This window comes from Artemia franciscana, chromosome 13 (genome assembly GCF_032884065.1).
Source record: "Artemia franciscana chromosome 13, ASM3288406v1, whole genome shotgun sequence".
NCBI lineage: Eukaryota > Metazoa > Arthropoda > Branchiopoda > Anostraca > Artemiidae > Artemia > Artemia franciscana.
The window spans coordinates 11,302,440-11,319,313 of record NC_088875.1 but is presented as its reverse complement, the minus strand read 5'-3'; the positions used below and the strand labels follow the sequence as shown (position 1 = coordinate 11,319,313).

At 33.3% G+C, this 16,874-nt stretch overlaps 1 protein-coding gene across 1 annotated transcript in view; it reads left to right on the top strand.

Moving 5' to 3' along the window:
- LOC136034521 (U3 small nucleolar RNA-associated protein 15 homolog) overlaps positions 1–14,065 on the top strand; it is a gene marked incomplete at its 3' end in the record, with an annotated part of 30,346 nt that extends 16,281 nt beyond the window's left edge. The window contains 3 exon segments of the mRNA XM_065715746.1: positions 4,319–4,503; positions 10,255–10,378; positions 13,882–14,065. Of these exon segments, the coding sequence (XP_065571818.1) occupies positions 4,319–4,503; positions 10,255–10,378; positions 13,882–14,065 (493 nt within the window).
- Positions 14,066–16,874: the final 2,809 nt, after the last annotated feature.

The window sequence follows — 16,874 nt, the reverse complement described above, 5'->3', positions numbered from 1 at the left end:
GTACACATTGATTTTATATCAAAGGTAAACAGTCTATATTCACTTGATATTTCAATATTTATAAGTTTATCTTTTAAGAATTCTGAGTTTTCTATATACTAATTCTTGAGATATAATAAAGGTTTAAGTGTCATTGCTACCCATTTTTCGATTTTTTTTTTGTTGGTGAATTAGTTGTTGATACTATAGGTCTTAGAGGAATACATATTTTATGTATTTTCGGCAAACCATATATTCTTGGTCAGACTGATCCCCTCGGAAAGAACTTGTATTACATCTGTGGTGTGATGCTTCGATTAGTTTTAAGGTCTTAAGGGTGTGAGTTAAGTTTTTTATATTATAGCAAATCACAGCAAAGATATAGTTATTGCTTTGATTTGCTTCTTATTTTCTGCTTCTTTTTATTTGAAGTTAATTTTGATAAAAAAAAGATAATTATCTAGTATGCTTTTTCTATTATGCTTTTTCTCTTGTCCAAATTATAGTCATCTGTCTCCTGTACTTGTTTGTTTCATTTTTACATTCAGCAGCATGGTTTAGGTTATTCATGTTCAATTACTGAATTGCAGTAACAAAAATTGTGATCTGTATTGCTGGCAACCATTTTGTAATTTGTCTCTAATTTTTTTTTGTCCGAAGAGCTCTCTGCCTTTCCCACAAAAACTCGAGCATACGCCTAGACACATACTTTCTTTGAACTGTCATACCTTACACTCAATTTTCTACCATTTCAAACAATATTTCTGAAACCTACTCTTATGCACCTAATAGTAGCTTATGAGTAATAGTAGTCCTGACTCCTGCATATATAGTGGGAGGTGGGTAGAATACATTCTGAGGTTAGCCCATAGGACCTTCCCCCTAAAATTGAAAAAAAATTAACCTTAGAAATTTGGCTCTTTTGTGTTTACTCCCCCCCCCTCCCCCAGGAGGCAGAACTGTGCATATTTAAGATACTAGTTAAGTTAGGATTAAAAAAGAGATAACTTTTTTAAATCTATTCTTTGAACATGCATGCTGGGATCCAGGGATCAGTCATAAATCATTAAATGCAAACGATTAAAAATCACTAAACTCAAAGCCTGATTTTTCAAAATCGTTTACGTTAAGTAAGAATATCACAAATATTGTTTGATTCTCACCAAGAATGGTAATGAAAGGTTTCTGAGCGTGCGAATTATAAATCTGGAACTGATCTTGTATTATATACGCCCTAATCAAGACAGATTGGGTAAATATTTCACAATTGGTGGACATGTCACACCTTGGCTAAATCAGAGTCATGGCAAGATTTTTAAAATGAGCTGCTGGAGTTTCTTAGAGGCTCTGGAGGGGTGAAACCCGTCTAACGCACTCTTTCTCTCACTTCGTATATATTACATACAAACACATTTTGGAATGTTATTTTTTTGATGTTTTCATAAATACAAAGAATTGACACAATTGCGCCCCCACCTCACTAGATTTTGAAATTCTGTTTTGTATCTTTACTAAGTAAAATCGAAAAATAATCTTTAATCCGTCTCCCCATACGTTTCCCGTGAATTAGTGCCCATGTTTCCTGGTTTAGTTTTGTCCTGAGCAGAAGTGAAGAATGTGTAAACCAGTATGTTTGAAGGATCATGCATAAAAAAATTATATTTAATCAAATCAAAACCTCTTTTTGTTGTTAGTATAAAAAAAGTTTCCCAGAAAGACTGCTTTCAAAGAAAGGTAAAGAGCCCTATCAAAATTGAAAACGAAACACAGGTAAAATCATCCAATAATTTGAAACCACTGTGAATGAATAGACAGGAGCCAAAACGAACGACAATTAACCTGAATAGTCACATCAGACATAAAGATAACAGACAATGACTGCTGTGGAGGGATGGATAAATCCAAAAATGAACAGGAAGTCAAATGAAAGACAATTTGACAGAAAGTCAAATTACCACAAATAAGAGTAAGGTTATTGCCCCCCTAAACCTCTAAATGCCCCTGCCATTTGTGCTTTACTGGAAAAAAATATAATTCGAAAACTATTTTATTTTTATAACATAGGAAAATTAAAATTGCTTTGATTTCATGAATTAATATAAGAGAATTGAAGAAAAATGGTACGACAAAAAATATCATTATCATAAATTGATAGAGAGATAAAGTAAAAGGTAAGAAAAGAGGATAAATGAAACATATTCACCATTGTTTACGCATACTTAACAATGCAAGAATAATTGAGAAACAAGAATAACTAAGTTGTGGATTTTTTTTTGTGTAAATAATGAATTAATTGATTAATGCTAAATGATTTTAATTGGTTTATGCATCTCCAATCAAATCAATACGTATACAGTGTTTCAGCTCAGTTGGGCCAAAGAAAGTGGATGAAATATTGATGATGAGGTTTGTGCGATTGTCATTGCAACCAGGCTAAACCGGGGTTTTCAGGACAAGACTTGTCATAGTGGCAAAAAGTGCCCGTCGCGAAAAATCAACTGAACGCCAAGCTGACTTTTAAGACAGCTGGCTAGTGACGAATATCGAGAGAAAAGGCAATTTGTTTAAAAACTGACCACGTTTCCGTTTTTATAATCAGTTTTTATGTATAAACCAGCATTAATAATTAATCTCGGCTATTGTCTTGCAAGATTGTCAAAAATGCTATTAGTTTCTTGAAGCAATAGATAACAAAATGAAGAAAAAAGGGTAAAAATCGGAAGTTTGTAATATGTTGTTGTTATTTGGGGCTTAACGCTTTCGACCAGTGTTGGGAAATACTTAAGTAAAAGTACTTTAATTACTTAAGTAAAAAATATGAGTAGTTGTACTCTACTTAAGTAAAAAATTTCTAAAGTACTTAATACTTTTAGTTAAGTAAAAATTGAAGTACTTAAGGGTACTTAAGTACTCAAGTACTTTCTTCATGGTACAGAAAAATTATACTGGCATGACGCAGGGCGATGCGATGAATTACTTTCCATATATTAGTGGATGAATGGATTTTAGTCTTTGAGAACAGCGGCTCCTGGCCCGGCGCGAAATTTAAAAAAAGGCGCAGTCATGGCAGAACTACCATATATATTGAAAAGACAGTTTTTTTGTGATAAATGTGATAAACAGTAAGAACAAAAGAAAATCAAGTAGCAAAGAGGCTAGTGAACTTGTAGGCTCACTTTCGTTATCGTCTGAAGCTGAAGATAATTCTGGCTCTTGATTATGGCTCACCTTCTAAAAAAGTAAAGGGAGATTTCTTTGCTGCAAGACCGCAGAAACTGACACAGTCAAAAGTGAATTCTTTCGCACTGGACTACATTGCGGACGAGATTCGACCCCCGTACACTGTTGAGAAGCCGTCGTTCAAAATCTGATAACAGGTCGTGCACCTTATGCAAAGGTTCCAGGAAGAAAAGCTTTTGCTGTGCAAATTGAAGCTAAGTTTTTGAAGTACATTAAAGATATGGTTCGTGATTTTGAACTCGCCGACTACATGTCGCTGACAGCACACATTTAGTCTGCCAAAAACAAAAGCTACTTGGGAATGACTGCACACTTGCTCAACGAGGATTTGAAATGGAAATCTTATATCCTTGCTTGTTGCCGGTTCAAGGGCTCAGACACTTATGACAGAATTGCTGAACAACTGAATGGCCAGATGTTGAAATTCTTGAAGAATACATGAAAATTATGAAGCCAGTAGCAGTTGGGGCATTGGGCATTCTTCAGATGGAGGAAAAATGCTACTGCGGTGCTATATATCCTACAATCAAATCACCTGAAAGGAAGCTCAAAAAGCTGAAAGTTGTGGCGAAAGTCAGCCAGCCTTTGGTACATGCTCTACTTGTGGGTCTCTCATGCAAATGACTATGTTATTGCCACGGCAAGTCATCCTTTTTTCAAATCGAAGTGGTTTCCTGATAACCAGAAGGATGTAGCAGTCGAACTCTTGGTAGGCGAAGCGAAAAAGTTCGAAGATATTAGAAGTTTACTTTGTTTATATGCTTATATCCAGTACTTATTACAAGTGTTCCTTATACGGTGTGTTTTTATGGTGTATTTCTATTACAATGTATTTTGAGATAAATGGATAAATGTTGATCCGGTCCGAGAATTACATTCAGAAGGTTTCCCAAAAGAGGAAATATGTTTCGGTTGGGGAGGTAGTCAGCCTCTCCGTATGAAATGTTTTTTATACGTAGAGGATATTTTGAGACAGACAAAAAATTTGAATAAGAGAGAACAAAAAATCGAAAATGTTATTATATGTGAAGGATATTTTGAGACTGAAAAAAAAATGAATAAAGGAGAAACAAATTAATTGCTGGGCGCTATTTTACAGGTTCAGATCTACTGTCCATTAACACATCAAGTATTTCGGCAGCTAACCCGTTTCAAAGAGGCAACTCATGGTGCAGTTTACCGGAGTGACGGTAAATTGATACTGGCTGGCTCAGATGACAAACATGTGCGACTTTTTGACCCGATCAGGAAAGATTTGCTTCGCATGTATAAAGGTCACACAGCGTAAGAGTTGTAAATTATTTTATTAGGGCAGGACCCACTCTCAAGGAATCTTCCTACACCTCTCATGTTAAACATTTGGAGTTTGCCTGACATTCCTGAATTAGTGATTTCGGCGGTTTTTATGTCAATAGATAATCTGATAATCTAAAAAAATCTGGTGAATATTTTGATCAAATCTCAAAGCCGACAGTTATTTTTTTTTAATTCCAGAATAATTATAAAACCTGTTTCGGGTTTGCATTCTAGATCATTTTACTTGATACTGTTGTTGTGGGTTATCAAAAAATAGAGCAAAAAATTTTCTATTCAACAATCAGAAACTTATTTCTATAATGTATACCTCCTGGTTGCAGTCCCTTCAAATACTTTACATACTTGTGCAAAAATTCCCATCAAAAGATTAGATTCAGGTGTAATCGGAGCGTGTGAGAATGTATAAATTACACTTAGGGACTAACCATTCGGATTGTTCAGGAGCGATTCAGTCAAGTATTAGTTAGTTGTAACATGTTTAAGCAAGAGTCTAGAGAATAAGTAGCGTGCAGACATCAAACTGCCGGTTAATAAATACATATAAAAAATTATATTTTATAAATAATTACAAGAATTGCTAAGGATAACCTGCATCTAATCGTAATTTTGAGTGAGAAACCCCTTAAGTTCAACCTTCTTACGTTTGTTTAGTTGAAGCGACGAAGAAAACTGATACCTTTGTATTTGACCGAGTTGCCGCTTAAGAAAAAGAATTGACTAGGGAGTTAAACTCTTAGACTTTGGCTAGGTCTTAAATTATCGAAAAGAGGTATCACAAGGAAGGTTTAAGGGGAACTGAAACTTCCCGTGAGGGTAAAAAGGGGTGCTTTGAATAGATTGGTATGGAGGAGGATTGTGTGTAGCTGTGTTGGCCCTGACTGTTTGGTGCTGTAGTGAGTTATTAGTAGTAGGAGTATTATTGTCGCAAATTGAGGTCATTACTTGCATCAGGCATATACGTAGAAATTTTTTCGGAATTAATTTTAATTTTTGATTAAGTATTTTTACTTTTTGAAGGAATTATTTGTCAATGAATTGTTTTCTGGAAGGAGATCAGTTTTTAATATAATGTTCAAATTTAGTTATTCATACTACTGTGTAATTTAAAATATTATTAAACCAATTCAATTGACACCAACAATATTTTCCAAAATTATTATTGTTTTTCTTTTTTTCTGAAAAAAAATTTCCAGTATAACGTTCTTCTTCTTTCTACAATGCCCTTCTGCTTCTGTGCTGGCTACACACATAATCGTCACCTTTATTAAATTGACCCCAACTGTAATTTGAAATCAGGCATACTTTGATCAGAAAGAAGTAAAGTTCGTTAAAAAAATAAAATAGAATGCTTGACTGTAAATAATTTCTTATGTCACACTGCCTTCCTATTTATAATCAAAATAAAGTGAATAATGCAATTAATGGTACAACTTGCAATTGAGGCTGTGAAAAACATTCATACTAATTAAAGCCTGAGTATTTCAGCATTACGCCCAAAAGCCTCTTAAAAAAAAAAAAAAAAAAAAAAAAAAAAAAAAAAAAAAAAAAAAAAAAAAAAAAAAAAAAAAAAATTGATGTTGTCATCTGGCACCTGGGGCAGTTTGCTTGATTTTTCCAATGAAAAAAAAAATTTTTTCAATTAAAAGTACCGTAATAATTATTTTTTGGGAAATCTAAAGGTGGGGGAGGGGGAATGTAAGAGGTGGAATTGTTCCCCTGTCTTTTCCACTGCTGCTACTTTGTCACCGTATGAAATTTTGTTTTTAACAAATACAAACTTCAATTTATCAGATGTGAGTTTTTTTTTCCTTTTTTTCTTTCCTTCTGTATTTCTTTATGAAAAAGAAATACAAATTTCTTTGAAATTTTCAATATTTCTTTCTTGCTTATGTTGTATGGAGTTGTTCATCTCTTTATGTTATTGTTTAGTGGTGTGGTTTCCAACCGATGTTGGGTCATGCCCCCCCTCCCCTTAGGTATTTCTAAAGTCTTAGTGCCCTCCTTGTGATATTAAAAAAGAAATTATTTAAAATTTTACGTTTAATCACCTGAAGGAAGCTTAAAAGGCCATCAACTTGGCATCTTTTTACATGTCATTCTCTAGGCAATTGTTATACTTATGAAAAATATCGTCTGAATATAACACATTTCATACAATTTATGATGACATTGCAAGGCTATCATGTGTCGATTTTGCCATTTAAATGCATATGAATGAAGCGTCATTCGCAAGAAAAATGTTTTTCTTTCAAAATTAGGACTGCAAATTATAGTCAGCTAAAGATTGCACGCCCTGTCCATGACCCACCAAATCATTGCCATGCTCCACCGGGGAGACATGCGTCCCGCGTTGGGAATCACTGGTCTTGTGTATGTTAACAGTTTAGTATAGTTCTTTTTTTTCGTTCTCCGTAGACGAAGACTTTTGGATTTTAATCTGAAATGGTCCGACTTCTATCAATAGTTTTTTTTTATATTTATAAAAAAGAAAATTAATTCACAGTTTCAATTTAAAGTACTGCCGGTTTATTATGTTTTTATGTCAGATCAATTATGGATAAATTGTTGGGTCATTAAGTTTGAACTTGAACCTGATTGTGAAGTTAAAGTACTGTTTTTATAGCTATGTTTAGTTCTTTGTATAGGATAAATAATCGCTTTGCGAGCACAACCACATTTTCCGCACGAGTTCAATCACTTCGTACTACGGCTTAATTGGTTTTCCAGTAGCACGGGCGAATGACCCAATCTCGACAATAGTGGAAACAAATTTGAGACAAAGTGTAAACAGATCTTTCCAAGAATTTAAAAGGAGTCTTTTGATGTACAAATATATTTACCATATGTAATGAGTTAGACAAAATTTTTTATGAGTTAGACAAAATTTTTGGGAAAGGGGACTTTCAACTTCCGATCAAATGAGCCATCTTCGAAGTTTATACGACCACCCCTTGCATAAAAACTTTATACGCCTCCGGGCATAACTTAAAACACTTTTCATCGGGCTCTGGGGGTTGTGTTGACCCTAGAGTTTTTGTTATCTGATGTTTGAACTGCTTATAAAAAATGGCTATTTCAAAGCTGTATCGGATGGGTTTTGGGAAAAAAGGGCATGGGGGGCTAGTTACCCTTCGATCTCTTTTCACTCGTAAAATATGAACTAGAACTTTCAATTTCCAATCAAATGAGCCCTCCCTGAAGTTTATACGGGGATCCCTTCCATAAGAACCATATACGCCCTCAGGGCATAACTTACAACGCCTGCTCTCAGGCCCTGGGGGGTTGTGTCGACACCGGAGTTTTTGTTATATGATCTTTGAAATATTTTTAACAAAATACCTATCTCAAAATTTTTATCTGATACATTTAGGAAAAAGGGTGTTGGGGCTAGTGGCCCTCAGATCACTTTTGATTCTTAAATAGGGCACGCGAACTTTCGATTTCCAATCGAATAAGCCTCCTCCGAAGTTTATGTGATGACCCCTTCCATATGAAACTACCTCTAGGGAAAAAACTAATAGAACATTGGAGCCGTATGGCCTTTACTATAGGCAACGCTATAGCGTTGCCTCTGATAAAATCCTTGTCAAATTAGATTTGACATAATGCTAAAGTTTAAATTAGAAAATATAAAAAGAATTTTAAGGGATGGTCTGCTTCGAAGTCTTTATCAGTTGCTATTACTGTATTCGATCGTAATTTAATTATTACATTGTTGCTTCAGCGCAAAGGAATTGCCATTCGAATTTCGATATCCAGGACGACGCACACGCCAAAATTCGTTTTTCAAAACCTTACATATAATTTTCAAATTAATTCATTTTTATTCCATATACTGGACTAGTCGCAAAATTATTTGTCAACTACTCTTAATTTGAAAAGCCATTTTATTTGCTGAAAGTGTTGGAGGTGAAAATTGTGCCATTATAGGGGATATTAGAGGCTATGGCAGATATTTACGTACCTCTCAGGGTAGATCTTTTTCCCGTTTTGCTTTTTTTTTTTAGTTTACTATAAATTTTGACTAATGTTAAACGGAGGATTGTCCAAAAAGTGATTATTTACCCGAGTTCTGCCCAATTCTTGATGTCCTACCACAAATCTTCATACTTGTGGCAGATTGAATAACTATTAATAAATTATTTTACAGTTTCAATTATTTATGTCTGTGTATTGGCTTACCATGATTGCAGTCTGTAAATATTTTCCCCATTTCCTTTTTTTGGTTTGCTATTAGTTAGATTAAGCATTAAATAAAATATTGCCCGTAGAAGGATGATTTTCATAGTCGAGCGTTTAACACACTGATGTTGCAATCCTATGTTTTTTGGGATAGATGTTCGCGTCCTGTAGTCGCTGACCATTTGGTTTGAGACGGGGGTCAGTGGTATGACATTGTCACAGCCGCCTGGAGTCTTAAAGATGCAATTAAAGGTTAAAGATGTTAGGTTAGAGATTAAAGGCTAGAGGTTAAAGATGCAATATCCGAATTTCATATGCTGGCTTTAGGTGGAAAACGCTTTTCTTGAGGTGCGGCCGTATTTTTTCGAATAGAAATTTAAATTCATGTAAATCTCAACTGTCAATACGGATATGTTTTTTTAATTATTTCTACTCAGTATTAGCGGTGGCTTGATCTAGTTTGGTCCTATCTCCTACTCTGCCTTATGTTTTACATTCCTTTACCTCCTTCTGCCAAATAGATCTAGAGGCCTCTAATTTCTAAGCTAGCTACATGGCCCTGTGTATCTCCTCCTTCATTAGTTGAGTCGACAGCAGATAAATCTATGCGTATATATTAAAGGAAAAAGCCCTCTTAAAAGACTGTTACATTGAGAAATCAAGAAAAATGCCAACACGAAATGTGAAAAGACAAAGAAAAACGAAACAACGCGGAGAGTTGTCTAAAGTTTTCGGATTATTTGCTAATTGTACGTATTGGTGAGTGACTCTGATTTTTTGACTCGCCTTTGGTGTCAAATTTTTGGTTTTACTTCTTCTAATTTTGGCTTTTCTTGAATTTTATTCATCATTTAATTTTGGCTTTTTATTGGATTTTATTAGTTTGTTTTTTTAGGTCGACTTTCCGCGTTATTTTGGTTTTCTTTTGTCTTTTCACATTTTTCAGTATTTTCCTTGATTTTTTTTGTTCGCACTGAAGAAGAGAGGTGACCGTCCTCCCGAAATATTCACTTTGTTTTTTTCAGTATTTTCGTTTGGCCAAAAACTCATTTTAATCGTTTTCTTTCTTTATAGTTCTAGACTTTCAGTGTATCTTCCGTACAATATTTGGGCAGTGGGGGATAAAATGCTTTACAAGGGTCAAGTATAAAATATTAAATGTAATACAATATTAATATTAAATTCAACAATATTATATATAAACAAATAAATGTTCAAAATTATTATTCTTGCAACGAAACAAGTATTTGGTTTGGTCGGTCGACAACAGTATGTGACTAAAATGCTAGCAATGTTGTCTTTTTTGTTGTTGTTTTTTTTTGTCTAAACTACCGTCTATAGTAAAGACCGACAATTTTTCGCGTGACAAAAAGGTTTAACTGAGGTACTGTCATTGAAAAAAAATACGGTCAATACAGAGGGGCAGGGGTATCTTTCTAAGGCTTAGGACTTTTTTTTAAAGTACCGCTGATTAATTGAAGTTGAATAAAATGAACAAAAAATCCTTTTTTTTTAATTTGTTCTTTTCTTTTTAAGGCCTGTGTATCGGTGCAAGTTTCTACCTGATTCAACTAAATTGGCGTCGTTTTCTGATGATAGAACCGCCTGTATTTGGGACTTACCAACTGAAACCCAACTTAATAAATTTGAAGGTCATACGGTAAGTGTCTTTTAAACTAATATATTCAACTTGCTTGTAACACAGAGGACTCATATTATTAAAATATGATGTATAGAAAAGCAAAATATCTGAGGAGTTAATTATTTTAAAGCCTCTTTTTATGGGTGTGGAAAAGAGCCTTTTTAGAAAGGTCATCAGAGGTTCTCCAATAAAGCGTGACTCGCAAAAAAAAGGTTGTCTAATAAATTAGTAAACTATCATCTACGCTATATAAAACAGCATTACAGAAATTGTATAAATACATGTAATAAATTAGTAAACTGGCATCTGCACTCTACAAATAGGTCAATATCTACCATCTAGAGTAAAGTTTTGGGACAGTTCACACAATACCAACTAGGTATTTATTGCTGCGCAGCAATTATAAGTAAAAATTTAACGCAACACCTTAGTCTGATTAATATTCCTAGTCGGTGATAGACTTAGAATCAAGCCTTTTTTTTACCATCTATTACGCATTAAACAATTATTTTTAATTATTTTCGTTTTATTTATAGTAATATAAAATATTTTTAGAATAGTTTTTATATATTTTTTTTTTAGTTTTCATTTCTTTAGAAATTTATTAATTTTTTGAAATATTTTTGATATTATTTTTATTTAATAATTATTTTTAATTAAAACATTAACCTATATATTTTTAAGGCGGAGTAATTTTGCCTTAGGTATTAGTTGATAGTAATTAGACAGTAGGAGTAGGAATTAGTAGATAGTACAGCCTGCATTGTGTTAGGTTTCATGTTTTGGGACAAAGCATTAGTTTTATGCATGGTTCACTTTAAAACTATCAACATTGATTGGTTGTTAGAGAAGAGAATATTTTTAAGAAATCAAAACATTCCCTTTGCAGTTGGAATACTGTTTAATTTTTTGCCATGTAAATTACTTTCTCTATAATTTGTTCAAAAATGGTGATTCTCTATTTGGAAATTCCACTTGGAAATTTCACACAGAAACATTAAATTGATAGATTTACAATTCCATTATCAGTTTTTATTCAGTATACATCTTTCTTAATTTTTTTTAAACATTTCAGGATGTCAATAACTCTCATGAATTGATTTGAAGCTCTTGAAAACAAAATATAATCATAGAATCGTGAATTGTGAAATCTCGAACTAAGAGGGAAATGGCTAAAATAAAAGTTGGATGCTTTCTGTTCGCGTAAAACATGACTAAATAAAAGAAATTTGAATAAAGGACTATAAATTGGTAGAAAGCAAGCAGTGGTGAAACTATATATCTGGTGGTCATTTTACTTATAGGCTCACTGAAGCCATTTTGGTATTTTATGAGTAAAATGCCATCTTACATCTCATTGGTGAGTTTCTCACTTTTCATGGCTGTAGCAAGGTGGTATCCAGGACCACTCCTAAGGGGTTTGGACTACCACCCCCAATGCCTGTAAATGTTTGCCCGAATCGTAAAAACGTAACAAAAAGTGATATAAAAAAATTGATGCGTTTTTAAAACTTTTTTTTAGTTTTAAAAAGAATATTTTTAAGTTTAAAAATTACAGTGTGTTTTGAGACTATCTTTAAGAAGCTTGTTTTCTTTTCTTCTTTTTTTTTGAAGAAAAATTTTTCTTGAGGGTTACTAGTTTTAAAGTTTTGAGCGGTTGACAGTTGTGGCATTCTTGATGTGTTGTTCCTATTAGATTTTTGTCAGCGAAGTCGTGGAAACGTTGTCGCTTCGCTTGACGTTTCCCTAGCAACGGAAATCAAGTTTCTGTCAATCAAGTTTCACTTTACTTATACGCCAATGTTCGTTAACTTTTAGTTTGTTTTAGTATTAGGTTAATTTCTGTTTGTTTTAGGTTTTTTCACTCATAGTAATTTCTGTTTTTTTTCGATTTTGACTACTACTGTGACCGTATCTCTGTCTGTTTTGGATTTTTAAGGCTGCTCTTTAGTTTTTTTATGATTTTTTAAACTTATTTCTCATGGTCAAGATTCAGGAGAGATTAGATCAACTAGCATAGTCAAAATTTTGATCCGATTTCTTTGGGGGCTGTGACCTAAAAAAAGGGCTTGGTAGTCAGGCTAGTTACCCTGCCTGGAAATGAATAATCAAGTAAAACTCAAAATCAGCTGCTGAATGTGTTTAATATCTCTCGTTTCACCTCGGGTTCTTTCCTTCCAAAAATTTGGATATCTCAAATTGGGTATGTATGTCGTGGCTGGAGCATTCCCTTGGGAAACTCCAGGAAAGCTTGGCTTAGTAAAAGACCTCTAAGTGTTCACAAGCTGATTGGAATATATCCGCCTTTTTTATGCTAAAACTGATTTTTGAATGAAGGGGGTTTTATATACTATAGGACTATTGCTTCTGAGTCTGCAGGGATCGTGCCCGGCCTAAATGATCACTTATTTGGCCTTTCAACTTAAAATAATTCTAATAAAATAATTCTTTAAAGATTTTGATCCAATGCTGTAATGGGTTACGACGGTGTGTATGTAAGATGGGCTTCAGAGGAGGTTGGTTGCCATCTAATTACTCTTGACCCTTAAGCGGGGAACTAGTGCTTCTAATTTCCGATCTAATCAGCCACCTCACAACTCCTAATGACTACACTTTTTAATGAAAGGGATTGGGTATATATATATATATATATTGTTTGACAAATTACAAAACATAAATTCGTTTAGAGCCTATTACCACTTAGCTATGGTTACTAAAAAAATTTGTTAGGTATGGGGCTCGAACCCACGACCAGATGGTAAGACCCAATGGGGACCCCATCCTAAGCCTGGCGCTTTAACCACTGCACCAACCCAACTTAGGAAAGTTTTTTAACTACTAGGGAGAAGCTGGGAAATCATGATAAAAGCTATGACGTCATCTGAAATTACTAAGGATTTCGAATGAATCTGAACAGCTAAAGCAAAAGCTACGGAAATATATCTTAGGTAATGATAATTACTTTTCCGAGAAGAAAACAAATACTATAAAATGGTTAATTCTTTGGTCTTCAAGGAGGAATTGAATTCACGCCAGAATTTCTCAATTCAATTGAAATTGCTGATTTCCTTGTGACTGACCGTGTGACTTAAAACTAAAAAGTAATATAATAGCGGGAGGTAATATATGTATAGTACGACCTCAAAAAAAGGGCTTGGGAGTTAGGCTGGTTACCCTTCAATCGTGGACGACCCTGCAAGGCTTCAATTTTCAATTGAATGAGCTCCCTCTGAAATTGTATGATCGCCCCTTCTATACAAAGTGGCTGGATTAAAAATCAAGATAAATAAACAATGCATGGGAGACAAATCGCACTTTAATAATCAACGCCACTGTGTTGGTTCTGTCATAACTTTTCCATAATTTCGCGTAATTCATATATCTTGTGTCTTCACCGGCGGGAACAAAGTCGTTGGTGAAGAAACAAATTGTTACTCCCGACGACACTTTCATTGGTTGCTGCTGTACATCACGTTACCCTAGCCACGTGAAATCAGTTTAATTTGTGTTTTACCTTTCAGGATTATATCAGAGCCGGTGCTGCATCGTATACAAGCTCTGAAATATTACTGACTGGAAGTTATGACCACATGGTGAAACTTTATGATGCCCGGAGTGGCAACTCAAATGTACTGACTATGGACCACGGTGCTCAAGTTGAATCAGTCCTTATGTACCCCAGTGGCACTGTTGTGGCATCTGTAGGTATGTAAATTAAAATCAAATGTGTAGATATTCCATAACTATTCAATTGCAAACTTGATTATATATATATATATATTATATATATATATATATATATATATATATATATATATATATATATATATATATATATATATATATATATATGTGTATATATATATATATATATATATATATATATATATATATATATATATATATATATATATATTTTTTTTTAGTTTTTTTTTGTAGTTTTTGCCTTTTTTTAGTTTTTTTAGTTTTTTAGCTTTTTTATTTTTTTTATTAGTTTTTAGTTTTTTTTGTAGTTTTTGCCTTTTTAGTTTTTTCAGTTTTGACGTCACCTGATCCAGTTTTTTCAGGTGACGTCACCTGACACATCCATCCACACATCCATCCACAACTTATTTTTATATATATAGATATATATATATATATATATATATTATATATATATATATATATATATATATATATATATATATATACTAGCTGTTGGGGTGGCGCTTCGCGCCACCCCAACACCTAGTTGGTGGGGGGGGCGCTAGTCGACGTTTTGTAGTCAATTACAGACAGTTGAAATTTTTGTTTCTCGCCCAAATTCCTTGGCTTATAAATGCAAGTTCACTTGCATAAGAGTCGAGGCAGATTGCAGGAGGCCCTTGTAGGCCTTGAATTGGACTCGTTATTTCCATTTGTCAATATGCTGCTTCCCCCTTTCTGCGATCGTGAATTAACCTGAGAGAGAACCTCCAACAGGTTGGAACCCAACTCACCGTGAATTAGCATGAGAGGGTTGACTCTAGTTCAGCGTAAGTCATTACGCGCCATATTAGTTACGCGCCATTGTAGTTGTGTCCCTATGTCCCACCTGTGAATATAGATATATATATATATATATATATATGTTTTTAACTACGTAAAACTTGCGAATATACAACATTCTTTGCTGTCCCCATTGTCTGTGCATATAAATAGATTGTCAGGTTTACCGACTCTTGAACATGCAACATATAATGGTCCATGGGAAAACAATCCGTATTCAGATCTATACCTCATGATTCTAATGATTGCCCTTGAGCTTTGTTGATGGTGATTGCTAATCGACCATTCCCTGAGTCGCCATCGTCATTTATATATCCCCCCTGTGCACACCCCGGCGTCCCCTTTGTAGTTATGTCCCTGTGTCCCGGTCGTCATTTATATTCCCTGTGTCCCGGTCGTCATTTGTGTCCCGGTGTTCCAGTCTGTGATTTCTCTTTGAGTGTCCCGGGTGTCATTTATATTCCTTGTGTCCCGGTGTCCCGGTCGTCATTTATATCCCCCTGTGCCCCCCGGCGTCCCCATTGTAGTTGTGTCCCTGTGTCCCGGTCGTCATTTATATTCCCTGTGTCCCGGTCGTCATTTGTATCCCGGTGTCCCGGTCTGTATATACATTCGTTTTTTAGTTTTGTTTTTCTCCTTTATTTTTTTCCTTTTTTCTTTTTTTTCTTTTTTAGTTTATTTAGATTTTTAGATTTTTTAGTTTTTTTATTAGTTTTTAGTTTTTTTGTAGTTTTTACCATTTTTTTAGTTTTTTTAGTTTTTTTTTTTTACTTATGTCCTAGTCGTCATTTATACTCCCCTGTGTCCCGGTCGTCATTTGTGTCTCGGTGCTTTGTTGATTGCTAATTTATATTATATTTATATTTATATTTTTTATATTTATTAATATTTTTTAGTTTTCTTTTTCTCTCATTTTTCAGTTTTTTCCTTTTTTTTAGTTTTTTCTTTTTTAGTTTTTAGTTTTTTTTTGTTTTTTACCTTTTTTAGTTTTTTTAGTTTTTTAGTTTTTTAGCTTTTTTAGTTTTTTTATTAGTTTTTAGTTTTTTTTTAGTTTTTGCCTTTTTTTAGTTTTTTCAGTTTTTTTTAGTTTTTAGTTTTTACCTTTTTTTTAGTTTTTTTTAGTTTTTTAGCTTTTTTAGTTTTTTTTCTTTTTAGTTTTTTTTGTAGTTTTTACCTTTTTTAGTTTTTTTCTTCTTTTGTATTAGTGTGAAATAATTCAGACGTCATATGCGGACAAACACGACGTCACTCGACAGACAGACAGACAGACATAACCCACAAACAACTTATTTTTATATATATTTATTCATATTTTTTTAGTTTTCTTTTTCTCTTTTATTTTCAGTTTTTTCCTTTTTTTTTAGTTTTTTTCTTTTTTAGTTTTTAGTTTTTTTTAGTTTTTTACCTTTTTTTAGTTTTTTTTAGTTTTTTTAGTTTTTTAGCTTTTTTAGTTTTTTTTATTAGTTTTTATTTTTTTTGTAGTTTTTGCCTTTTTTTATTTTTTTCAGTTTTTTTAGTTATTAGATTTTTACCTTTTTTTAGTTTTTTTTAGTTTTTTTAGCTTTTTTAGTTTTTTTTTCTTTTTATTTTTTTTTGTAGTTTTTACCTTTTTTAGTATTTTTCTTCTTTTGTATTAGTGTGAAATAATTCAGACGTCATATGCGAACAAACATGACGTCACCTGATCCACAGATCCACACACAGACAACTTATTTTTATATATATAGATATATATATATATATATATATATATATATATATATATATATATATATATATATATATATATATCACACCTTTCGGGGACGACCAGCTTTTTGTTTGTCCCTAGACGGTTTGCCCGACAAGGACAGTTTTTGGATTTGTCATCATTTATTTGTAGAATATGTCCTAGCCATCTGATTCTTTCTCTCCTTATAGCCCTAGATAGTAGAATTGAACCACATTTTTCGTGCAAATTAATGTTTGAGATGTCAGTCAGTCG